This window comes from Merops nubicus, unplaced genomic scaffold (genome assembly GCF_000691845.1).
Source record: "Merops nubicus isolate BGI_N331 unplaced genomic scaffold, ASM69184v1 scaffold18104, whole genome shotgun sequence".
NCBI classification, from domain to species: Eukaryota; Metazoa; Chordata; class Aves; order Coraciiformes; family Meropidae; genus Merops; species Merops nubicus.
Genome location: NW_008602451.1, coordinates 1205 through 26503, shown reverse-complemented (window position 1 = coordinate 26503; position 25299 = coordinate 1205). Strand labels below are relative to the sequence as shown.

At 47.4% G+C, this 25299-nt stretch overlaps 1 protein-coding gene across 1 annotated transcript in view; it reads right to left on the bottom strand.

The window, feature by feature from the left end:
* The window catches only part of MAP2K4 (mitogen-activated protein kinase kinase 4), a gene marked incomplete at its 5' end in the record, with an annotated part of 32951 nt that extends 15589 nt beyond the window's left edge, over positions 1-17362 (bottom strand). Inside the window, 4 exons of the mRNA XM_008938378.1 lie at positions 3240-3367; positions 3763-3814; positions 7042-7161; positions 17243-17362. Coding sequence (XP_008936626.1) covers positions 3240-3367; positions 3763-3814; positions 7042-7161; positions 17243-17362 — 420 coding nt within the window. The remainder of the gene's footprint in view (positions 1-3239; positions 3368-3762; positions 3815-7041; positions 7162-17242) is intronic.
* Positions 17363-25299: the final 7937 nt, after the last annotated feature.

The window sequence follows — 25299 nt, the reverse complement described above, 5'->3', positions numbered from 1 at the left end:
GCGAACCCCCCTCTCTCCATCTGCTGCCCATGCTGCCTTTGATAGAGCCCAGGAGGTGACTGGCCTCTGGGCTGTGAGCGCGCATGGTTGGATCGTGTCCAGCTCTTCACCCACCAGCACCCCAAAGGCCTTTTCTGCAGGCAGCTTCCAGGTGACCTGGGAAAAGGACCTAACGGACAGAAAACGCATGTAGCACCATCAAACTCCTAACCCTGGAGAGTTCCCAAAGGAGCAGGGCAGGGCAGGACATCCATTCTCATGCTAGCTGGGTCCTCCCCTACCTGAACCAGGAGCTTCCAGTCTCATCCCTCCTCTCTGACACAGAAACTGGGTTCACCTGAGCATTAAGAAAGCAAAGGCAGCAATGCCACAAAGATCACCAGCTTCAGCATGGTACTCAGAGCCTCCTCCCACCCAAATCAGTACCTGTCTCTGCAGCAGGAGGCAAGGCAGGTTTGCCAGGGAGCAGCAGCCAGGAGGACAAGGGGCTGGCCAGGAGCAATCTCACCCCCGAGCTGGTTAAGGCTGCTGTAAGCATGCTGCAAAACCTCACCTAAAGCAAAGCCACAGTGCTGGCCCCAGCACGAGGCACAGGTCTCAGGAGGGCTCAGCAAACAGTCCGCACTGCTCCAGGCATTGGCTGCCACCAGGCTCAGACTCTCCTTCCTTTCTTTCAGAGAGGAGAGAAGGCACCAACATGTACATCTTTCCTTCAATGTAAGGATCGCAAGGGAATTCAAAGCCCAAAGCAAAACAACTTCTCCAGCACTGGCAGCTCCAAGGCTGAGCTGCTGCTTTCTGTGACAACTCTAACAGGGTTGGTTAAACCACTCAGCACATACTTGGCAGATGGACGTGGCTCCTGCTGCCTCCCATCCAACTGCTCGCAGTCAAAATGGCCAACAGCCAATGTTGTTGTTACCAACAGCTATTTGGGGACCCAGCTCTGGTGGACACGGCATTATCAGGTTCCTTCAGTGGGCAAATGCTCATGCTCCACAAATTACTGCAAGTGCCACAGGCCAAGCGGGCTCTGCAGAGCAACAAGCTCTCGCCAGGGAGCAGCATCCGCCAGCCCCTACCAGACCGTCCCTGGCTGAACACAGCCAATGCCCTTTGCCTATTTTACACTCAAAAAAAAAATTAAAATACTGTTTTCCTTTTGAAAGGAGTGTGACTGGCCTGCCTCCTTCTCAGGTACACTCAAATCTGACTGCAGCATTGCTGCAGCCATCAGAGTCTTCTGGCTTGGAGGAGGGGCTGGCAGGACAGGGCCATTGCCCTGCTCCCCAGAACATGGAACTGCTCATGTACTTGGAGAGGAGTCACCGAGTCCGGCGAGCAGCAGGGGAGAGGCCAGCCGTCTCCCACACCTCCTGCCAGCTGCTGGCTCATCCCACCAGCCGGGGACCATGCCAAGGCTCGCACAAACTGCATACAAACACTTCTGCTCGCTTAGGAAGCCCACGGAGCACGGAGCTGGGGCCGGAGGCACACACCAGGCAAAGCGACGCAGGCAGGAGGGGACCCAGGGGCTGTCGGAAGCACCCGTCCCCCTGAGTCCCGGGGGCAATGAAGCGGTGGGGCTATTTACAGATGTGCCAGTAACTGTCCTGTCGTCATGAAGCCAACAGACTGGGCAAAGCTAACCAACTACACACGGTTCTAAGAATAAGCGGGGACATTAATTCTTCTAATTATAGCTCACTGAACCTGGGAGGGGGAAAGCAGAGAGCAGTTTTTCACAAGGGCTGTTTACAGGCCAGAGAGCACCTCAGAGAGCAGGGAAAAAATCAACAACAGTGATAACTTCACAGAGTGATGCTATCAGAAATAGTCTGAGGTGCAAATAACAGGCTCAGGTCAGCCCGGCTCAGACCACGCTGGCTCCTGTCCCCTCTCAGGGCACCCCTCTTGGCATCCCACAATGATCTTGGAGCACGCCACACCCCACCGGCACCACAAACTGGGCAGCTCAGGCCAATCCTCTTACCTGCAGGGAGCTCCAAGCACTTGCCCAAAAATGCTCAGAGTAGAGACCTGCCTCTGCTTAAAGACAGACCTTGTGAGGCTGGAGAGAGGGTAAATTACCCCATCTCACCATGCTACATATCTCTGGAGCTTGCACAGACTTTGCTGTACCACATCACTGGTCTCCAACAACAGATCCCATCTGTACTACTCTGTCCAGCTCACTGGGTAAATAGTTCTGCTAGGAGGACAGTGAAAACAAAAGGTCAAATGCTCCAAAATTCAGACTCTGCTTTGCACAGATCAGAACTGGGGCAAACAGGTCTTGCCCTGGACACCACAGTCAGATAAATGCCTTCTAAGAGCTGTTACCTGGACCAGATAGAGACTGTGCCTTAAAGGAGAGAGATTTTCCCTTTTTGTTTCCTTGGTGGTAGATAAAACAGTTCAGAAAACAGTATTTTTCAACATACAGAGCCATTAAGATAAATAATGAGAGTTAAATACAGCCACTGAAATTAAAGTTATGTCAACAGCAGCAGACACAGAGCTCCCCACACAAAGCTCCCTCAGCTCATGAGAAATCAAGAAACGCATTTTCAAAGCAGCTTGATACACAGAAGTGTTCAAAACCCTCAGACAGCTCAAAAAATCACCAGGACAGCTTTCCTCCTTGGGACGGGGAGGGAGGCAAACAAGCAGGACTGACTCCTGGGAGCCACAGCTCAGCCCTTCCGATTTCCATGCAGCTACTCGGCCACTGCCACGCTCTGAAATCATATACTCCTGGAATTAAGTTACTTTGGAATTAAAGTGGTTTGCAAAAATCAGCAGAATTCTGCTCTGCAATAAATCCTGGGACATAACCTTACTGCAGCGAATGGATTTCTCGCAGGCCAAGGCAGACCCGCACCCGCCGGCACCGCCGGCCCCCTGCGCTGACTGTTCCGGAGCATGAGCGAGTGCTGCTGGGAGGCACAGAGAAGTTCTCTGCTCCAGACGCGCAGCACTGGCAGCAGCAGAGGAACCCAGTGGAGAAAAAAAAAGGAGATTGGGTCACCTTGCCACAGCCTGGATGCCTTTGCAGCAGCACTCGGTGTGGAGCTGGGTTTCATCTGGGAAAAGAGTGCTCATCCCCTGGGAAACAGGCCGACGCTGCTGTCAGACAACAGGCACGGCCGTGCTGTGCCAGGCCCGAAGGAGGAGGGGCAGGTCCTGCACAGCCCGTGGGCACGCCCCTCCTCGCTGCCTGGCTCAGCCCCACTCACCGCCATGTACGGCCGGCACCCCGCATCCCGCGTTTTGGCGATGGAGTCCACAAGCTGTCCGCTAATGCCAAAGTCACAGAGCTTAATATTCCCATTTCTGTCCAGAAGAATATTGGAAGGTTTGATGTCTGCATGGGAAAGAAATTTAGACCAGTAAGTCACAGCTGGAGGTTTCAGCGTGCAGAAGAGCGGCTGCAGGGAATCGGCACCGGCAGTGTCGCACCAGTGCCACCAGTACTGGATGTGCCACTGCTGAGCATCCTGACCAGGGGCAAGAGGAGATGGAGCCGGTCCCGAGGATGCCATATGCCTGGAGTCAGCCACCCAAACATCCTCAAATCGCGTTTGAATGGAAAACCACAGACCTGAGAGGCAACGGAACAGCCACCGGGGACAGACCTGGGCAAACCCTGCACACACGCTCCTGGTAGTGTCCATCCTAACTACACTTCAACTTCAAGCAAAAGCTGCTTAAAATTCTTGCAACTATTTTTGTAGGCAAGAAGAAAACACACAAACTCACCTCTGTGAATGATTTTCAAGTTTTCTTTTAAGTGGTTTAGTGCTTTCACAGTCTAGGAAAGAAAAACAGATGAAAAATAAGCAAATGTCATAAGATTCCTGTAATTATTAAAATCTTGGAGCTCCAAGGAGAGGGAGAGAAAAACATTGAGTATGTTGAGATATCAATGCTGTAATATGCCCTGTAATAAAAGCACTTTTCTCCCAACCTTTCCAGCAAACAGAAGGTGAGATAAGAGAGGGCATGGGCTTAAGGGAACACACATCCCTCCTACCCTGGAAAGATCACACTCAGGGAGATGGGAGCAAGGGGTGAACTCAGGCAATTTCTGATGTTAATTATCTTGAGCAATAACGTATTCCAAGCCCTGTGCTGTACTTCTTTAGTAGGTAACAGCTGTCCCCATTCCAATGGCTGAGCACCAACAGCGTGGGGAGCAGCAGAGGCTATTCTGATCTAACCATTCACTGTCAAATGGAAGAGACACTGAGGGAGCCTGATTTCACAGGATGATTTAAAACCCCCAGAAAATTCACCATTTTAATTCATTTTGTGTCTGCGGAAAGTTCATCCAAATCTATGACCAAATCTATGACTGCGGTGAAGATGATGGCAGAAGAACATTCCAAAGCTGTGCTACTGTAATGATGAAGTCTAGCACTGAGGAACAACCCTCAAAGACTGGCCCTTCCTCCTTGTCTATCCCCACGTTCAGCTGTTTAGGTAACTGAAAGTGCTGGCAGGTTCTGGGGTGAGCTGAAGTGCCGTCTCCTCCTCACCACACACCTCCAGTGCAGGCTTCTGCTCTGGCAGCAGAAGCTCCTATATCTCTCTGAAGTATCAACTGATTTTTAGGCAGGCCCATGGTGGAATGAGACTGGATGGCCTCTTGGACTTGAGCTTCAGCAGGAGAAAAGTCTGCTGGACTTTGTGACTGCTGGTTTAAATCCCAGGTGACCCTGTCAGAAGCTTCTGCCCCCACCATCAAGTAGATAAAGCAGAAGCTCACAGCTCTTCAGACAGAGCTAAAAAAGCTCTAACATGAGATGAAAGGTGGAGCACATCGAGCTGCAAGCTGCAGAAAATACCCCACCTGCACAGGATGGAACTACCACAGCAGTGCACACAGACCTTCTGGACCTAGATGCCCTAAGGTCTAAGATACTCGGGGCATAATTCTCAGGGTATAATTCTTATACTCATTATTAAATGCCAGTCATCATCTGTTGTCTAGAAAAAGGTGGACAGAAATGAATCACAGACCACAAGACCTCATAAGAACCTGTCTCAGCTAAACTAAAGCCAGTTTGTCCAGAGGACCTTCCTCAGGAGCTGCTGGGGCTGGCCTGCCTTCAGGTGCAGCATGAAGGAAGAAAAACAGTGTTCAAAGAGCAGCCTATGACTTCCAACACAGCACAGCTAGGGTCCATGCCCTCAGATCTGTTGTGGGTGTCACGTATGGAAAGTTTTAGATCACTCATTCCATCCAGCACTCAACCCCAGGTCAGAAACAACAAAGGTGGCCACTTCCCAGGTAAGGAGTTCAAGCTTTGGTGTGCTGTCTGCACAGGGTAAGTAGAGAAACTCCCTCTGAGAGCTTCAAAACTCATCTCAAGTCTCTGTCCAATCTATCTTCCTGGGCAAAAACCTTGCAGAGTCTTTCTGAACCAAAAATGTCAGCCAGCATGTCTCTAATACTCTGCAAACCCTAAAAGATTCTCCTTCTTCTTTCCCCCATGGAACTATATATAACTCCAAGCAGACTACTCTACAAGGACAGGCCTTACCCAGCTCTCTCTTGTCTATGTCTCAAGCCTTCCTCTGGAGAGTAATGCATTTAGCTGGCTGGTGGTAAGACAAAGCCTCCCAGGGGCTGAAGAACAGCCATGGGCTGCCTTTGATAGAATCTCAGTCTTGGCTATCCACATGCCAGCACGTGACAGTGCCTGAGCTGTCAGGGCAGCCTGTCAGCTGCCAGAAGTGGCGCCAGGTCCCGGCAGACTCAACATTTTATAAAGGCGTCCCTAAGAAGAATGAAGATTTTTTTCCAAAGATCTGGGCCTGATCAGAATTTGCCACAGCCTTCATGGGTCATGGTTGTGACTTGCTGAGCACATTCCCACCAGTGACAGCTCAGGATACCAGCTCACTGTGGCACCCGTGTGCTGGAGCCAACGCAGAGGCGGTTTGCCCATCTGTCACCATCACAGCAGGCTCCAGCATCTGCTCACACTCACTTCTGCAGCCCTTCATCTTCCAGCAGCCTCCCTGGATGAATTCGTTTGGCTTGGCCTTGACTTTTTATTGGGCCAGGACTTCCAGTTTAAGTTAAGAAAACATCAGCCAGGTCCTACACCTGCTCAAGACTTGCTTGTACTTTGGGAGCCTTTGTACAAGGCTACCTGAGGTTTCTCTTGACTGGCATGGCGCAGCATCCCCTGCAGAAATCCAATGGACCAAACAGACTTTTAGGGGCAGCAGCAGGACAGAGGTTGCAGGATATCTTTCAACACTTCTTCCTCCACAGCCCAAAACCAAAAGCTTGCAGGGCCAGACCTTGCCCTTGTGTTTAGCAACTAAGGGTTCATTTTAACACAGCCAAAGATAATTTGACACAGCTCCTTCAAGGAAGACAGTGGGCTCTGTGTCATGGGGCTGTACTCGGATACCCTGGGTGTGATTCATCTCGCTTGACTTCACCACCTAAGGCACCAAGAGATGGGAACTCAGCTCCCACAGAGAGGCATCAGCCTCTCCCTACTGACCCGAGAGTGAGCACAGGCAACCCACTGAGACCAGACCCTGACTCTCAAATAGCTGGGGAGGGTTCACATGTCCTGGTCATAAATGCCCTTGCTCTCTTTCCGAACAAGGGAAGGGGAGGCAGCTCCTCTAAGTCAGGCACCTTCCTTGGGATGAGATGAGCTGCACTCAGCTTCCACTGATGCCACCACCAGTGCATGTGAAGCGGTCCCTGAAGAGAGGGCTGGTGCCTACACTGTCAGTGCTGATGTTCAAGCACGAGAAAGCTTCTGAAGCAGAACCAGGAAGCTGGTCCTGGGCTCTCTTTATGAACCTATTACAGACCCCAGGACCTGCTTTTACATCACGCAATACACTGTGAAAAAGTCAGAGTACACTCAAGGATCATTAGAAGTGTGGTGCAGTACAACAGCAGTTCTGCCGCATGAAGATCCACCAGCTTCCTCACATGTGAGTGAAAGAGATCTGAGTTTTCACATTAGCTTCAAAACCAAAAAGGCTTAACAAAATACTCACAGCTAAAGTGATTTTGCCTAGGATTTCTTCTGGAATAACATCATCTAATACACTATATACATATTTGTAAAACTTATCAAACGAGGTAGACATGAGTTCCATACAGATCCAACAGTCACCCTGGAAAAAGAAAAGAATCTGTGTTACTGTTGAGACAAAAACGAGAAACAAAAACCCAGAAAGCATAACGAGATCCCTTGAAGCCAAAAAAATACGTCAACAGCAACGTGCACTTGACAGGAAAGATGGAATTCATGGCAACGAGTTTTAGCAATAGAAGACTCGCCCCCATATGCACCTCTCCCCACTCCATTCACCAGCAGAGACATCTGGCTGACCAGCTCAGACCTGATGCTACATTTGAGATGCCTGAACTTGGATGAATCCGAGTCTCAAAAGCTGCTTGGCTGCCCAGAAAGCTGCAGGCGCAGTGAAACGCCAGCATGCACAGTAAAACTAAAGAAAATCCCTTCAGCTTATGGCTACCCCGCAGAGGACAGAAGAGACTTCACACAGCATTCAGAGAGATCATCTAAGCAAGAGAAAATGAACCCAAGCATGTCAGGGGTTTTGCTAATTTGCATCTTACAGTGAAACAATTTAAATGCAGGAGATTGTAAAACACACTAGTACCTGTGTTAAAGCAAGCTAAGCTGAGCCACCTTAGAAGAATAACTTGTCTGTTTATCAAACTCTCTTCTGAGATCTGTAAATCAATCTGCTCACAACAGATTCAACTGGGATACAAAATGGATCCCCACAATAGAGAAGAACTTCACCTTTTGTTTTAATGCATATCTACCATATGGTGATGGACAGCTTGGCCAGGGATTGATCTTAGTCATTTAAATTTCTCTGAACATTTCAGCTCCAGTTGAGGATGACAGAAGGCTTTGCATGAGCTATTTCCGTAAAACTCTCTGTGCACTTCAGGCAAGTCTTCACTGCTAGAACTAGACCTACCTTCACCAGAAATTACAAAATCTTACTTATCTGCTACAGGCTGCATCACAATGAGTGTTAAAGTTGCATTAACTGTCAAAAGCTACATGCAGAATGGAGTTGATAAGTCTGGTTGTCTCATCCTGGCTAAGTACCACCTATAACACTTGTGCAGGGAGCAGCAGCTTGTGCAGCTGGTGCTGCCCTGTGTGGTTCAAGGCATGTGAAGCCCATCTGGTTATGACTAAGCTGCATACCCCTGTGATATATGAAGCAACAAATAAAGGAGAAACTTCTCCAAATAATTATCCTACAGAAGGTAGATTTTTGCCAGCCAGACAAAACACAAATCCAACCAAACTCTATGTTAATAGATGGAAATGAAACTAGGAATAGAACCCTGGGGTATGGACATGCTGGAGGTGTGGCAAAGCCTGATGCTCCCATCCTGCACACCCAAGTCATGGCTGGTTGAGAGCCAGGAGCAATATTCAAGTCACATTTAGCTGATGAAAAAGCTTGCAAAGCCACTTAAAGATGAAAAATGGCTTTTCTGCCACTCAGAACAACTTCTTGTGAAACACAAGTCAAGGAACTGCATCTGCCAAGATGCCTCCAGCCCAAACCTTGGTTTAGCAGGAAGAGAAGTGCTCAGCAGAGGTGCTGTCACACGCTGCATGCTGGTATCACGGAGGCCGTGGTGGCACCCAGCTCAGCCTTGGGCTGCTCGCACACGTGCAGTTTCAGCAACACAGCCAGCAAACTGCCAGGGAGTGTCCCACGTGCCACCAGCATTCCGGATGCTGCTGCTTCAGTGCCAGCGCATCCACCACTGCCTCCTGCCAAAGGAGGGATGTCACCCCCGGGAGGAGAGGCTCTCCCTTCAGACAGGAGGGTACCGCTCTCCTCGGAAGGGCTGAGCCAGTGGGCTGGCACACTGCTTATTTGGTACCAGCTTCTGTACACCAGCACAGGGTAGAGTGGGAGCTGATGTCATCCACCCAATGGAAACAGCTGCTGCAAGCCTGAGCCCAGAAAACACCCATTTCACCCAAAACAAAGCCAAAGGGAGAGACGGAAAAGGTGCTGTGTGGACACAGCAGCAGAGACACCGTGGTGCGAGAGGCAAGCCCAGCACAGCAGGAAGAGGGCAAGACCAGTGCTGCAGGAGACACGGGGAAAGGTGAGCTCAGGCCGCTGGAGAACAAAAGATGAGCTGTGGATAACTCTGGTTGAGGACCTGCTCAGATTTAACCTGCAGAAATTAAATTAGGCAACACATGCAGAAAATTTCCCTTTTCAGCACTGGCAGCAAATGCAAAGTGCAGTTGAGGCACTTGCACATTATTAAGACCACTTAGACTGCAGAGGATTGGACTTGTTCAAGAATGCCAGACCAACTGGTTGAGAAAGGCGATTCTGCCCCTCTACTCTGTTATGGTGAGACCTTAGCTGGAGTCCTGTGTCCAGCTTTGGACACAAGAAGGACATGGACCTGTTGGAGCATGTCCAGAGAAGAGCCACAAAAATGCGTAGAGGGCTGGAGCATAATTCATATGAAGACAGGCTGAGAGAGTTTGGGTTGGTCAGCCTTGAGAAGAGGAGGCTCCAGGGAGACCTTATAGCAACCTTACAATACCTGCAAGGGGCCTACAAGAAGGGAGGGGAAGATCTGTTCTCAACAGTTTGTAGTGACAGGACAAAGGGTAATGGTTTTAAGCTAGAGAATGGTAAATTTAGGTTAGACATCAGGAAAAAGTTCTTTAATATGAGGGTGGTTGATCACTGGAACAGGTTACCCAGAGAGGTATTGGAGGCCCCAGCCCTGGAGACATTCAAGATCAGGCTTGACAGAGCTCTAAGCAGCCTGACCTAGTTGGAGATGTCCCTGCTCATTGTAGGCGGGTTGGACTAGATGACCTTTAGAGGTCACTTCCAACCCAACACATTCCATGATTCTATGAACTGCAGCCTTGTATTTATGTCCAATCACACCAATACTGTATCTTCAGTTACCCAGGTTACAGCGGCTGGTGCAGGACAGCTAAAGCAATCCAAAGTGAGACAACCAGCAACCCTGTTAGAGCCATTATTGTAACAAAGGCTTCACAATCTACTTTGTGCATCTGCTGGGTTGGGATGTGCATGTTTCCACAAACCACAGAAAAGTACAATATATTGTCATCCAGTGTTAATTTAAGCATAAAAAAACCTGTACGTGATTAAAGCACCAAAGTAAAGACTTGGGTTTACTTTGTCTCCTGAATCTTGTGCCATACAGAAACCCCAGATATAGGCATTTATTGATCTGGTAATATAAAAATCTACCTGATCATCATGAATTCATGTCAGCAAAATCAATGAAAAAAGATGACAGACCTTCTCAATTATTCAGCTTCATTAAGGTTAGTGGCAAGATTCAAAACTCTACAGGTTCATAACCTCCTGGGACTTGAAAGGACGTACCTATTGGCAAAGCTGTTGAATTTTACTGAGAACAAAAAGAAAGACTGGCAGGGACACCTGGGTACCAGTCACCCAGCCCCTCTTCTGATCACATACAAAAAAGTGCTGACGTGCATGGGGAAGTTCTGCTTCCTTTTGAATTCTGAGGACAAAACCATCTTAATGAAAATTTTAATTTATGCTCTTGGTTGATTTCCGATTATAAAATGACAAAAGAAGCATTTTCATTTTCTCTTCCTGTTAGAGTTATTCTTCCAAAGAATGTATTTTAGTCCTTATTGGGTATTAAATTACCAGGTTCTAATGTACATCTTGTAGGCATTCCAAAAAATGTCCACGAACACCCTGCACATTTCATTCAAAATATCACTGCCTGTCTCCAGGACATACAAACCACCAGCTTAACCAGCAACTGGGATGCTTCAGGTTCTCAGTGCAGAGTAAGTCCCCACTCAACAACCGAGCAGGTCAGAAGGGTGCCACCCAGCTGGAATGCAGCTTGGAAGAAAAGGACTTGGGAGTCCTGGTGGACACCAAGTTGAACATGAGTCAACGGCATGTCCTTGCTCTGAAGAAGGCCAGTGGTGTCCTGGGCTGCGTTAGGCAAAGCACCACCAGCAGATCGAGGGAGGGGATCCTGCCCCTCTGCTCAGCCCACTTCTGGAGTACTGTGTCCAGTGCGGGGTTCCCCAGTACAAGACAATCATGGTCATACTGGAGAGACTGGTAAAGGGCCACTAAGATGACTGAGGAACTGGAGCATCTCTCTTGTGAGGAAAGGCTGAAAGAGCTAGAACTGAGGGAGCCTGGAGAAGACAAGGCTCAGGGGGAATCTTATCAATGTATATAAATACCAGAAGGGAGAGTGCAGAATGGATGGAGCCAGGCTCTTTCAGTGGTGCCCAGTGACAGGACTGGAGGCAATGGGCACAAACTGACACACAGGAGGCTCCCTCTGAACATCAGGAAACACTTTTCACTGTGAGTGACTGAGCACTGCCACAGGCTGCCCAGGGAGGTTGTAGAGTCTCCAACCTTGGAGATATTCAAAAGCTATTTGGGCATGGTCCTGGGCAAGTGGCCCTAGGTGGCCCCAACTGAGCATAGAAGTTGGACAAGAAAACCTTTGGAGGTTCCTCCCAACATCCACCATTCTGTGACACCAATACTGAAGGCTTATCATGTTACCACACTTGCAGAGAGTGGCCAACTCTTTATGCAAATTGCATCTATGCTAGTGAGAGATAATGAAGAATGTCATCACCCTCATATATCCTTATGTGACACTTTTCTTTTGGACAAGGGACTGATCGCAGGGACAGATCCCTAATGTCAAGTTTTCCATAGAAATACAACGTTGTACCTCAACAGCAAAGACAGCAAACACCTTGTATCAACTGACTAAGGATATGTCTACACTTCACACCAACATCAGCACTGCGCTACCAGCACATCCACACTCATTCTTCTCTCCCAGCAGAAGCTCCCCACAGGCTAATTCACCTGCCTTCCCAGGCATGTTTTGCAGCTTGCAATTAATTTTTCATGGAATAATTTCATCAGCTACTGAGTTTGTTAGTTTAAACTTGGCTCAGCTACCCTCGCACCGCGTAGGAATCACTGCTGAGATCCCAAGTTGGACAAGACTTTTTTCCTCTTCCCCTCTTGAGAAGAAAAGTGACAGGAGCAGTTACTTTGACAGAGCAATTAGTGTGGTCATGATAACTCACCAAACATTCCCCGCCTTATAGGTACTGGCTCAAACTAGATTAGCTGTAAAGCTTCCAGCAGACATGCAAGAAAGTAAGACTGTTTGTTTTCATGGGGGTTATTTTTGTCTTTGTTTTTTTTTTCAGACCTTTAAAAAACCCCTAACCAGTAACACTCAAGGCAGAAGTCTCAGGGTTGCCCAGTGCAGTCCTATGGCTCAGCCCAACGCTCCTCTCTTCTCACTACAAGAAAAGTGACCCAAGTGAAATCTTTCCAGAAACTCCAGCAATCATCCTTTTTTTCTCCTCCCACCTAGCAAGTCCTTCTTGGAGGGGTAACAAATGGATATGAGTAACCAGACCCCCTCCCATACAATACCTCTGATGACTGATGTGGAAAGCTCTGTGTGCGTCTGCAGGAGTGAGAGCTCTCACTGGTGCAGTGTGGAGAAACCATCTGGCTTTATGGGGCCAGTGAAAAACCACATAAAGTTCAGCATGGCCAAGTGCAAGATCCTGCACCTGGATCAGGTCACTCAACAGTATAAATAAGGACTGGGGGGATGAAGGGATTGAGATCAGCCCCGTAGAGGACTCAGGGGTATGGGTGGATGAAGAGCTAGACATGACCTGGTAACGTGCACTTGTGGCCCAGAAGGCCAAACACATTCTGGACTGCATCAAAAGAAGTGTGGCCAGCAGATAGATGGACGCACCAACTCTGTGCCGGTGAAACCCCACCTGCAGCACTGCATCCAGCTCTAGGTCCCCAGTACAAGAAAGACATGTACCTGTTGGAGCAGGTCCACAAAAATGATCTGAGGATTGGAATACCCATCTTATGAGGAAAGGCTAAGGGAGCTGGAGTTGCTCAGCCTGAAGAAGAGAAGGCTCTGGGGAGACCTTCTTGCTTAAAGGCAGCTTATAAGAAACATGGTGACAGACTTTTTACCAGAGCCTGTAGTGACAGGACAAGGGGCAATGGTTCTGAACTGATATAGGGCAGATTTAGCTTGGACGTAAAAACCAAATATTTTTTTTACAATGAAGGTGGTGTGACACTGGCACAGTGCTCAGGGATTCTTTCTGTGATTAAAAAAAAAAGGTCAATTTCTTTCTGCCTGTTAATTGAACCAAGTAAGAGAGTAGTGTCCTCAAGAGCTGAGCTAGAAGAATGAAGGGTATTGGGACATCATGGGGAGGTGCAACACGGTGATGTGCAGGTCACAGCAGCATCAGTGAGAGCAGGACCAAGCAGAGTGCTGTCCCATGGAGGACGTGACTGCACCATCTGCAACTCTGTCAGCAGAGCAGTGAAGCCCCTGATTCCACACAAAGGTTGAAATGTCAACTTCTACTTTTCCAGCTTTGTTCTTGTTTCATTAAACAGATGATTTCACCTCATCTAATGGGGACCGATAAACTCAAGCAAAGTCTTACACCAGCAATCAACCTGTAGTTTCTGCATCATTACTGATTACATTATAAACACACAAAACACAATAACAGGAGGACGTCCTGTATGACTGAAGAACAAGAAGCAAATGACCTGTGTTAAGATGCTGCCAGATGAGGGACAAGCAGGATCCAGAGTCCCAGAGAAGACTTTTCCTATCAGAAAATGCTTGCTGAACAATTGAGACAGAATAAAACTTGGGAGAAATATTCGTGTCTTATCTTTTGCCTTTCCAAAGCAAACTTTCATACTTGTAGAGGCTGCCACAGTAACTTGCTGGTTTACAGTTTCTTTCCTGCCTGCATGTTGGGATACTTGTCTGCCTTTAAAATATGACTGTGAACGGTTTTCTCCACTTTGGCTTAGTACTCCCACTTCCCAACCTGTCAGGATTCAAGAGCCTGGCTCTGCTTCTCTTCTGGAAATGCTACCTGCCTTTCAGAACAGCCCAGCTGCCCTGCTGCTGTTCCTGAAGCTGCTGTAATCTTCTTGGCAATCATATGATTGTGAGAGTCACTCACTCAACATTTAAGCTCCTCTAAAGAGGCTCAACTTGAAATCTTTGACCTTTTACAATCAGGCAGAAGAAGACTTCCCATTTGTAGCTCTATCCATTGCTGGAGAAGCTGAATCCTGGCTCAGAGCAGATGGTCCCAAGGGGATCTGCCTTTTGGAGCTTATTTCCTTACTTTTCAACTTGAAATGCTGGAACAAAGAGGTTTGTTTACACACGTGCTATGCTGAAGGAGTTCCTGAGAGAGGTTCAGTCTTCAGCAGTGCCCTGTGAGCTCCTATACTCATGGGGATACTGCAGCAGTGACCTGGATCACTCACAGTAATTTGGGAACAGATCTGCTAAGCACAGTGGGAGGGTGAGCCATGTTCAAACATACTGGTGAAATTCTTTGGTTCCCTTCCTGTGCTTCTCTGCTGTAATAGTTTCTTAGCTTTAAAAGATGTAATTAATATTAGAACATCTAATTAATGTGACAAGGCAGAAAACGTTATCCAAGCATATCAGCTCACCCTGTGTACCTCTGAGGTACCTGACTTGGAACATCCCCTTGGCAGTAAGGGACCAAGGAGAAGGGAAAGTTGCTTTCATCTCAGAAGCAAAAGCACTGATGCTGAGGGTGGGGGAAAAGGGGACTCCAGGGACCAACAAGATACAACTCAAGGTGACCTTACTGAACACCTGTACCAGACAGAGCCCTGCCTGGCTGCAGAAGGACAGGAGTTTTGGAGAAGACAAAGGGTGCAGCAGAAGCCAGGCTGACATTTGGGTGCTGATCGAGGTAGGTTTTTATACTGCTTAGGTATTTATACTTACATCCTGGGATGTGCCTGGAGCTGCAGAGAGGTGACAGGCTTGCACAGCTCTGAACATGTTGCTCATCAGCATCTGGCAAGATACTGCCTTGCCCAGAGACTTCTCTTCACACCAGCTGACAGCCTCAGCATTTGTAGTTCAGCAATGCTGGGAGTTTTCAGCCAAGGCTGAGGCTCCACACTTGGTAGGAGCTTGTTCTGTGTGAACATGGACAATGTCTCCTGGTCCAAAATGGCTTTGTGTTTAAACAGACAAGAAGCAGCAGAGCATGGGAAAAGGAAGGATTATCATCCTTATTTTAGAGACTGAGATATAAAGCCAGAGGAGTCACCTGGCAAAATTGCAGTGGCAAACTCTCTAGAAGCAGGAATTGAATATTCAGTCCCAGTTTAGAGCTTTCACTACAACATTGACCTTCCAATCTCTAATAGTTCCCCTGTGAAGCCCTGCAAGACTCTGAACAGGCTGCTATGCCAGGTAATGTGCAAAGAAGACAAGCAACCAGTAAGCCTTCATTTTCCTTCTTCCCCTGAGTGGATGTACTGGATTTGTGCTAAGTAGTGGAAAACAAGCAAAGCTACGTGTCTATCCCCCTATATTGTGCCAGCTTCAACACCAGAGCAACTACGTTAGGAGGAATAATCCACATCTGCAGCAGAGCTGCAAGAGCTGCTTCTCTGTGGAGGAAGGGGATGAAGTAATCAGGTTTTGACATTCACCTTCTCCAGAACTCTTGTTCTTGCAAATGGACCAAACGTCACCCAGCACTGCTCACCAGTGCTGTATTCATCTTCTTGTGCCTGCACTGAGAAGAATCAGCTCAGTCTGAAGACTGGCCTCCAACCATGGCATAAGACTGTCTAGGCTCCACAGAGAAGCCCAAGCTTCCCAGTTGTTTCTACTGGTCATTTGAAGCTAGATAGCAGTGAGAGCACCTGGGCAGGCACAAGGAGATAGAAGAATATCTTCTGTGGCCCTGAAGTATAATATGTACCTTAAATTACAAAAAGCAGATGCTAAAACAGTCACAAACATTTAGTGATTAACATTACATACTGGGCCACAAACAGCTCAAGGATGCCATGATTAACAGTGGTCAGCTGGCACAATTTTCAGTGCTCTAATTCTGTTCTTCACTTGGAAGCATCACACTGAATAACCACAGCACATACTATCTATGTGCATAAAAAGGCCAAGCAAAATTACAGCCTTGCTAGCTATTGCAGATATTGCTCCTCTCAAGAACAGCCATGCAATTTTGGTCTCTGTCCCAAAAGGCCAGAGTAGAACTGGAAAAGATGCAGAGAACAGCAAGAAAGACAATCCAAGGTCTGGAGAGGATTCCCTGTATGACACAGGCTGGCACTTGTCAGGCTGGGTAAGACATGGTGGAGTGGGAGTATGGCAACTCTCCATAAAATACTCAATGGCCTGTAGAGGATAGATAAAGATCAACAGGTTACTGCCTCTTCAAACACAAAAACCAGGGGAAACACAAGGGGCACCACTCAAAGCCGCAAGATTAAAATTCAAAATAAATCAAGGTGATGTGCCTTCAAATGAGGTGTGGACAACCAAATGAAGTGCCTCTAAGGGAGCACCATGGATGCAAAAAATGTACATGTATTCAAGGGGAAACCGAACATTTTCATGGAAAAGAAATGCAGTAAGAGTCACTGAGCACAAAGACATCTAGCTCAGAAGACACACAGCTACACATAACCAAAGGCTATGGCGAAGTATCACACACCCTTCTGCAAGGAGATGCTGTGGGCCATCGCCAGGGACAGAACACCCCATTAGGAGTTTGGGTTTGACCCAGCCTGGCTGCCCTTGCTTTCTTACATATCTGCAGGTACAAACCACTCAAGGAGCCTCTGACAGCATGTGGATACGTCCATACATCAGCTAACCTCACGGGGAGCCATGAGCACTATCACAGCAGCCACCTTCATTACAGGGACACAGATCCTCCAAGTGGTTGCACCTCACAGCCACTGCCATAAACCACACTCGTGTCCAAGTGTTGTGCATCAAAAAAGAAGAAAAGCAGGAAAGAAGGAGAAGCTGAAATACCCAGAGAGACAAAACAATGAATGGGAATAGCACGTACATGCTCAGCATACTCAGACACCTGGGTCTCCTGGTTAAATACCCTTGATTAAAAGCCAAGAACTAAAAAAAAACTAACAGCAATTAACTTTCTTTTCCTTACTGCAAGTTGGAAACTGCAAAATAAAAAAATAAAAAGGTAAAAACCAAACATTGCTGTGAATGAAGCAAGTTTGGAGTGCCCACCTCTCTGAAGAGCGCGCCATAAAACTGAACAATATACGGGCAGTCACTGCTTCGCATTACTACATCAAGGTCCATCAGAAGCTGCTTCTGTTCTTTTTCATCCACTGTCGACCGAATTCTCTGAAAGAGGAAGAGTGGCAGAGACTTTATCACTTACATGCCGTTACTGTGTCCTCACTTCTGGGTATACGTGCCAGGGACCCCAAACCCGAGGCTGAGCAGGCAATCCCCAAGGCATGCTCAAACACACTCTAGAGACTCAAATAAGAAATAAAACCAAAATCCCTTAAAGGCATTTAATTCAGACTATAAAATCCCCAGTCCTTTCATGAGCATCAACATTTTACAGATGAAATGTCAGAATGAAATTAAAGGGCAGAAATTTCCTTGAAAACTACAGCAAAACAACATATTCAAGCTTTCATTTCAAAACAAAATCCCACACAGTTTTTAGCCATGTTGAATGGGGCTTGAAGGCTGTTCTGAAATTTAACCAAGGTATGTTATATTTAAAATTTCTAAAGATGAGCACAGAAGACAAAAAGGCTCCTTCCACTATGTCTCCATGGGTGGTACGGTGAAAAGAGACCATCATGTAATCGAGGGAAAACATTGCTCTAGTAATGCTAATGGTGGGCAAGTCCTGTGAGCTCTTCTCATAAAAGTAACAATTCTTTATCTAGTACTGGCCTTGGGAACATTAACACAACAGAAAAGATAATTTTTGTATATGTGAATATAAAATATATACTATGTGTAAATATGCATACACACACTATGTTTTATATATAAAGAAAAGTCTAATTTGGGCTTGAAAGAACAATGCAAGTTTGAAAATTGAAAATGGTACATGATCGAACATGAGGCTTGTTAAATGAAGGATGGAGAAGACCATCCAGTTTTTCCATGTGATTTTACAGACATATTTAATATCTCGTACTAATTAATGCATTCCCTGAATCACAGGTTAGGAAACCGTGATCCTGAAGTTGTGACTCATGTTGAAAAATCATTTAAAAAAAAAAAAACACAAAGTTTTTGCCAAGAAGTCCAAAGCAACTGAGGTGGCCTGGACCCTCCTTGTGGAGAAAAACTACTTAGCTAACTAAGAAAGAAAAATTATTCAAGGTTGTGGGAAAAATCTGCAAGATATCAGCACCCACTCCCACCAACGCTATTGCCCTGTGAGCAACTGCTGGTGGCATCAAGGCCACACATAAGCAAGAACAAGGCCAAGCATATGAAGGTACTTTCAAGTTTGGTTGTTCATATAGCACCATTTGCATGATTATGTTCCTAAAAGACTATTTCCTGATGACCCACACAAAATGAGGACAGTATTTACACTATAATTTTCCTTACCTTTGGTGTATCCTGATATTTTGGTATTTCACCACTCATCCTTTATGTTCTAGGAGCTCTAGTTTAGCCTAGACCAGTAATTGTCATGTTCACATCACTCTTTTCCCTCCCAGTGGATTCTAGTGTCCTTGGGATAACTGGCAAGAGACTTGACCAGCACACCCACAACCCGTAACATCCACACCCTGCAGTGTCACTGCACAGGTGGGATTTTGTACTCTCAAGGAGAGGAGCAAGAAGATGGCTCAATGGACAAGTCATGAAACTAAAACACTTCACCTCTAGGTCACTGGTTCAAGCCTGTTTCACAGAAGTTCAGCCAGGTCACTGAAAAAAGTCTGATGAGTTTATTTCTTTGTCTTGCATCTACACCATAAAAAGTTATAACTACACCATATCTCAGACCCCCTGCCGAGATATCCGAGGTTAAGCAGATTGAATGTCTCCTTCGAGGTGGCACACCACCAGCAGTGCATGAAATGACACTGCCATTGCTCTGACCACAACAGAAGATGGATGCCAAAGCCACCATGGTGGAGCCTATACAGATTAGCTTAGTCTCTCGCTGAGATGCTACCCACTTCTGAGGAGTTCACCTCTTTGGTGAGGAGAAATACTAAAAGGTGCTTTTGCATCTCCCTTCTCTGTCAAGTCCATATCTGTCTCCAAAAAAACTCTTTGCTGGTCATCTGGGAGTCTCCCCAGATGCATTCCTCTTGCATCTGCACAATCCTCTCACAGACATCTCCATGGCATGCTCCTCAAACTCTACAGCTTCCTCTGAAATCATCTCCTCCCACTTCTGACATTTCCTTCTCTGCTGTTATTTCTCCAGCTCTGGAAAGCATGTGAAATATATGTTGCATGGAGGAGGTGATTTTAACAGCACCCCAGAACAACACTGAACCCAAAGATCCCTCCTTTTCCCAAACACAATCTCTCCAGGAAGAAAGGCCCAAAGGACAGACAGTGGGTTGGTCTATAGGACAGAGCATCCAGGCAGACACGGGAGCCAGAGGACACCTTGAGAAGCCAGCACGGACTCCCCAACAAACACTGCTTCAGGGAGTGAAGGCAGTGACATGAAGCAAGATTTTAAGGTCTCATACAGGAGTGCTGAAGACGGGCAAATTCAAGAGGAGGGGAAAACTATCAGGAGCAGCATGCAGCACAATGCTGAGCTGGGGTAAGCCCAGGCTGGGAAAGATGGCTTTGTCTAGCTGGAGTGCACCACGGAGTCTGCTGCAGGCCAGCAGTCCCAACTCACCAGCTAAGAACGAGCGTTCATCAGTGAAACAAGGAAGAAACAGCAAAAAGTAACTGGAATCAAGAGGAACCACTCCTCAAATAACCCATGAGCCATAATGACCTGGAGCTACCAAGACACTGCAGCAGCTACCACAGACTCCCCCAGAACGTGGGAGATGCCAGGGAAGGAAAACACAAGGTGAGGCAACAGCCTGAAGACACCACTTAAGATAGGGATGGACAGGTCTGACTTAGCTTCAGGTCTTATACCTCTCAGCCTGATCACTCTACTGCATGTAGTCACTGACATGGCCAAACCTATGGAAAAAGTTGGAAAGTCTCTTTTTTAACAGTTCCTTGTGGGCCTCAAACTTAATCTGCATCAGATCTTCCAGGAGAAAGTTCTCTGGCTATTTTCATACAGACACAGGTTAGGACAAAGCCTTCTGACCTCTGAACAAGAGCTCTGAAAGCTATACCCTGGGCAGCACCAACAGCAAAAGGATAAGCTCTGCTGTGGACTGGACCATCTTCAACCTAAAACCATACAGATCCCAGAAACTGCACCCAGAACAGAAAAGATATCACCCAGCCCCAATACACACACGTAAAGATTCTGGTGCAGTGGGTAGCAAGCGATTAAATAAAAGGAAAGAAAACGAAAAGGAAAAAAAACACCCCCAAACCTATAAACAGCAAACCAGCTCCTGGAGCTGGGAGAGAATGCAGCACTGTCCTGCGTGCAGAGCTCACACGTGTCCTCAGCAGAAAGCACAGCAGAGCTTGGCAGTGCCACCTGAGGGCCAGTGCTCCCAGGGGATGGCAGGGGCTGAGGACACCAAAACAGGAGGAAGACAGGGCTTTGCCCACCGGCTGCTGAGGACAAGAGTATTTATCTACCCACCTGACACACATTTACTACTGGCAGAAGTATGTCATGTCTTCCACTGATCATAACTAGTTTCCTACCTTCTAATGAGGTTCTTGCTTCCTCTCACTATTTTCTTCTAGCCCTCATTTGTCCACTCCTTTCCCAGTACCACCAGCAGGGCTTGGAGCACTGGTTGCTCCAACTCTCAGCCAAATGGATGAGGGAAACAAAAACTCCTGCTCAATAAGCCATAGGGAGCTGGTACCTGATTGTGCAAAGAAAGGAAATGATGATTTGCAATAAAACCAGCTTGCAAAAAAACACCAAGACTTCTCAGAAGTCTTACAGGAAATCAGAAAGACATCCCCCTGCCTGAAATTAATACACTAACCTGTTATTTTAGTGGGCTTTTATGGGCTATCGGGCAAGGATGGAGAGATTACGGAAGTACAAATCAATATTAAATGCCTGCTTTTAGGGATACTTGGCAACATGGTCAGCTGTGAGACTGCCATTGGAGACGGCTTGTAAAAGCCAAAGACATAAACATCTGTTTTGAAGCTATGGATGAGAGTAAGCGCTTACTATGAGGCAAAACGATGTAGAAGAGGCACTGTGCTCTGAACAAGAAATGGTTCCACAGCCTTCTGGCTTCTCCAGGAAGAACAGGGATCTTTTATGGACACCTGATAGGCTTCACATCTTGCTGAATTTTGTGTCTCTAAACAGTGCCTTGGCTAGATTCTCCAATTACCCAATCCATCTTGAAACTGCTTCTGATTTTCTTCAGACAAGTTTAGAGCAGAAGTGGAAGACTACCTGTATTCCTGTCAAAAATACTGCTAGACTAAAGAGAAAACAAGAAACCAGCAACAGCATCTGAAGACACTGGCTGGAACCGAAGACTGGTCTAGGCAATACTGCAGAGCTAGGCTGATTTACACAACAGATACTGGAAGATACAGAAAATTTTGGTATACAGCTGAAAAAACACACTATTTTTTGGGGTGGGGGAAAACCAAACACAAGGATTGTGGACAAAAATGCTTACTCTCCTAGCTGTAACTATTTCCAACAGAAAAACAGTTCCGTTAAAAAGAAGCACAAGATGTTTCCATGGGGCCACGACAAGACAGTCGAAGGTCAACAGGAGTGCAAACCACTCCATTCATCTCTTGATGGTGTATTTTTCAGCCAGCTGAACTGGCTGAAAATAAACTGGTAGAAGCTGCTAATACCGAAGCCCAGATGTTGGAGGTGCTCCCTGCTGCCCAGCAGAAAGGGACTGCCTGGTCCTCAGGGCTGAAAGGGACAGGAGTGGAAGATGGAGGTCTCCTGCCAGCTGCCCACAGGCTCAGGACATCATGGCCATGCTCGGGCTTCTGACAAACACCAGCACCGCCTAACAGATTAAAGCTCCACTATTTTAAATATTCCTTTATTTATCTTGTGAACAAAAAACTCTCCTAGCCTTCGAGGGGCCTTTTTAAGTATCCTGACTAATAAAACCCACACCAGGTACTACATATAGTATTTAGATAAGAAGCAGAGTGTCTTGCTCCAACAGGGAGAACACTCCCCAGCTGTTGTTCCCAGATTGAGCTTTTTTCATGTATGGATTTTTGTACCAGTCTGGAAAACACAAGTATGCCAAAGATCTTTTAGAGCACTCTCGTGTGAACTATCACCAGTGCTAGAGGGAGACCTCAGGACAGAAAGAAATCCCCCAGCTGCTGAGTGAGCTTCCCAAGAAAAGCATTTCACCCAAACAAAATGGGGCTTCTTTACGGTTCCTCTGATGTGCCCAAGACAGTCCTGTGTCTTTGTGTTACCCTCATGAAACAAGACGAACAACCCCCTGGAGCAGCTGGGCCAACAACACATGCTGATGCTGGAGAGCAAACACAAAAAGTGGTTAGAGGAATGCACACACTGTGAAGCCTCTGGGATAAAAAAAGGAGCAGATCCTGAGAAGACACCAGGGCTCTCCGCAGACCAAAGAATCCCAGATTATTCACAAGTCACTTATGAACTACCACAGACTGGGCAAAAAATTACTAACAAGAAAACAAGAAACCACAAGGAAAGTCAAAGGACACTGGGTAGAACTGGAAGCCAGACCAGGCAATAAAACAGAGAGCTGCTTCTGGTGCTCCAGGCACATGCTGGCCAGGGCAGGGACTTCTTCAAGGAAAATGAGGAGCCCAGAAGAGAAACCTTCCAAGGAAGTGCAGAGTTAATGTACAACTGGCCTTGCAATTATGAATTTGCAGAGACAGAGCTGGCACTGGACAAAACTGGGCTGTTCTCTTCCCCACCTGGGAATACGAGTCTTGACCTCATATGCCAATAAATCTTCAAGAAAATGAATAGGGCTTTTTCAGTGAGAGGAAGACCACAATGCCAGCTGACCCACAGCAAACAGGGCTTCTGCATCTCTAGCAAGATCTGAGGGAGGAAGGGATCTAATGAATAAGAGGATTGTTTTATTAAGATTTGGAAAACATAATACAGCATTTTCCAAGGGCAAAAATGAGAAAGGTTTGAATAGAAGTCTTCTGAGTTGGATTCCTCCTTCCTTTACCCTTTTTCTTCCTGATGGCTCCTGGAAGAGGCTCTCTATGGCATAAAGGGATGCAGAAAGCATCATGCCAAAAACTGCAACTGTCAGCCTTGGAAACCATCCTGCTGCAGCCTCACAAGGCCCCAGCTCCAGCCTCTTCCTGAACGGGCACATAATGTCTTTTTGTTATTCAAATAGTTATTCTGAGAGGTGCAGAATGCCAAAGGCTGAAGGAGAGGAAGGAGCAGGACTGGAGACAAGAGCTCCTCACGGAGTCTCTCCCCAGCGGTGCTCTGCCGGCTGAAGCTTTGCTGCAGTGGTTTCACGCCAGTAACACTACGAGGCTCATCTTCCTCCTCTCCAGCACAGACGAAGCTCTCTGACTCACCCCAGGGGCTGGCAGCCCCGCCGCGAGCAGCAAGACACCCTCGTGAGAGGCGCCAAGGGCAGCGCTGCCAGAGCCCCACACCAGCAGGGGAGGCCAGAACGCACAAAAGGGGAAAATGAAAAAACGGTGCCTCCACCTGCAGATCTCAAGTTATTCTGGAGATGTTTCAGCACTTAGGAATGCTCTTCCTGCAGTGGTAAGAAGCACAGAGAGGAAGCACAGGGAGAAGGCTGTGCTGGGGGAGCCCAGGCGCAGCAGGCACTGGTGCCACACACACCAGGCGAGGAGAAAGCAAAGGCTCAGCTAAACCACGCCTAAGGAACCACAGGAAAAGCATGACAGGCTAGAAAAAGCCAGAGGAAAGAACTTGAGGCACAGAATTTGAGGGTCTGCTCCAGCAGCTGCATCTGCAGAGACTGAGAGGTGAGCAGGATGAGTACCCAAAGGGTGCTCGGGCACAGCAGGGGCTGCCTCAGCCAGAGGAAGACTCCGGCGCTGGGGAAAGAGCAACGTTTGGTGTTGCACGTGTGTAGAACAAAGAGCATTTGAATCCATCTGCAGCAGAAGGGGCTGACGAACCACAAGGATGCAGCCTGGACACGGTAGCTGTAAACAGGACTCAGAGGGGTACAAACAGAGGGGTAGGGAGATACTTTACTGTGCTGGAAACTTGCAGCAGTGGTAGTGGAAATTTGGGTGGCGGTGGAGAAGGATGGAAGAGCAGCTGGGGGAGGCCCTGTACCAATCTTCTCTGCATCTAATTAACAGCTTCTGAAGCCATCTCTGTTTCACTCATGAGTACAGAACAGCCAACAACTTTTGGCTGGCAGTCTCCACAAAGCTATTTCCTACTGCTGAGTGTCCTTCCAAGGATGATTTGCCTGCTGCACTGATTTTGCTCTCAGGGAAGCACAGGCAAGGGACAGCAGCACCACCACATAACCAGAGGCCCTGGCTTTGCAGTCCAGCTCGTTGCAGGGCAGCACTCCCAATGCCCTGCACACAGCATGGTGCCACACTGTGGAGCTGTAATCAGGTGTCACTGGCATTGTAGCCAAGATCTCAAATCACTAGACAGACAGTTTCTTCTGAAACCACCATGCCCCTTCTAAACCTTCTCAGCCTTCTCTTACAGAAAAGCATTTTGCTGAGCAAGAGGAAAACAAGTGAGGTTCCTGCCTGTAGAGCAAGGAGAGACGGTGGAGAGTAGCTGGTTTCCCTGAACACAGGTGGGGAGTTGGGTCTTCAGACAGCAACAGCTCCACGGAGTGTCGGGACATCAGAGCCATGAGGGAGACAGGAGGTTGACAGCCCCTAACACAGCTGGGCCATAGGGCAGATTTAGATAAAGCAGGAGCAGGGAGATTAATGCACAACCTCAGCTGCCCCAAAAGCAACAGCAATCTGGGAAAGAAAAGGCTGAGTAGCTTGGGATGAAGTAGTCACTAGCCCAAGCTCAGGCCTGTCCTGAAACCTTGTCATTTCAAATAACTGCACCATCCAAGCTGTGGAATAGCTGCTGCTGCCTTGGACATCTTCCTTACTGTTCCACCCACAGCTCTTCCTTTGCCCAATTTTTTCCCCATTGGGAGAAACAGAACAGTCTCTCACCAGTAACATTTTAG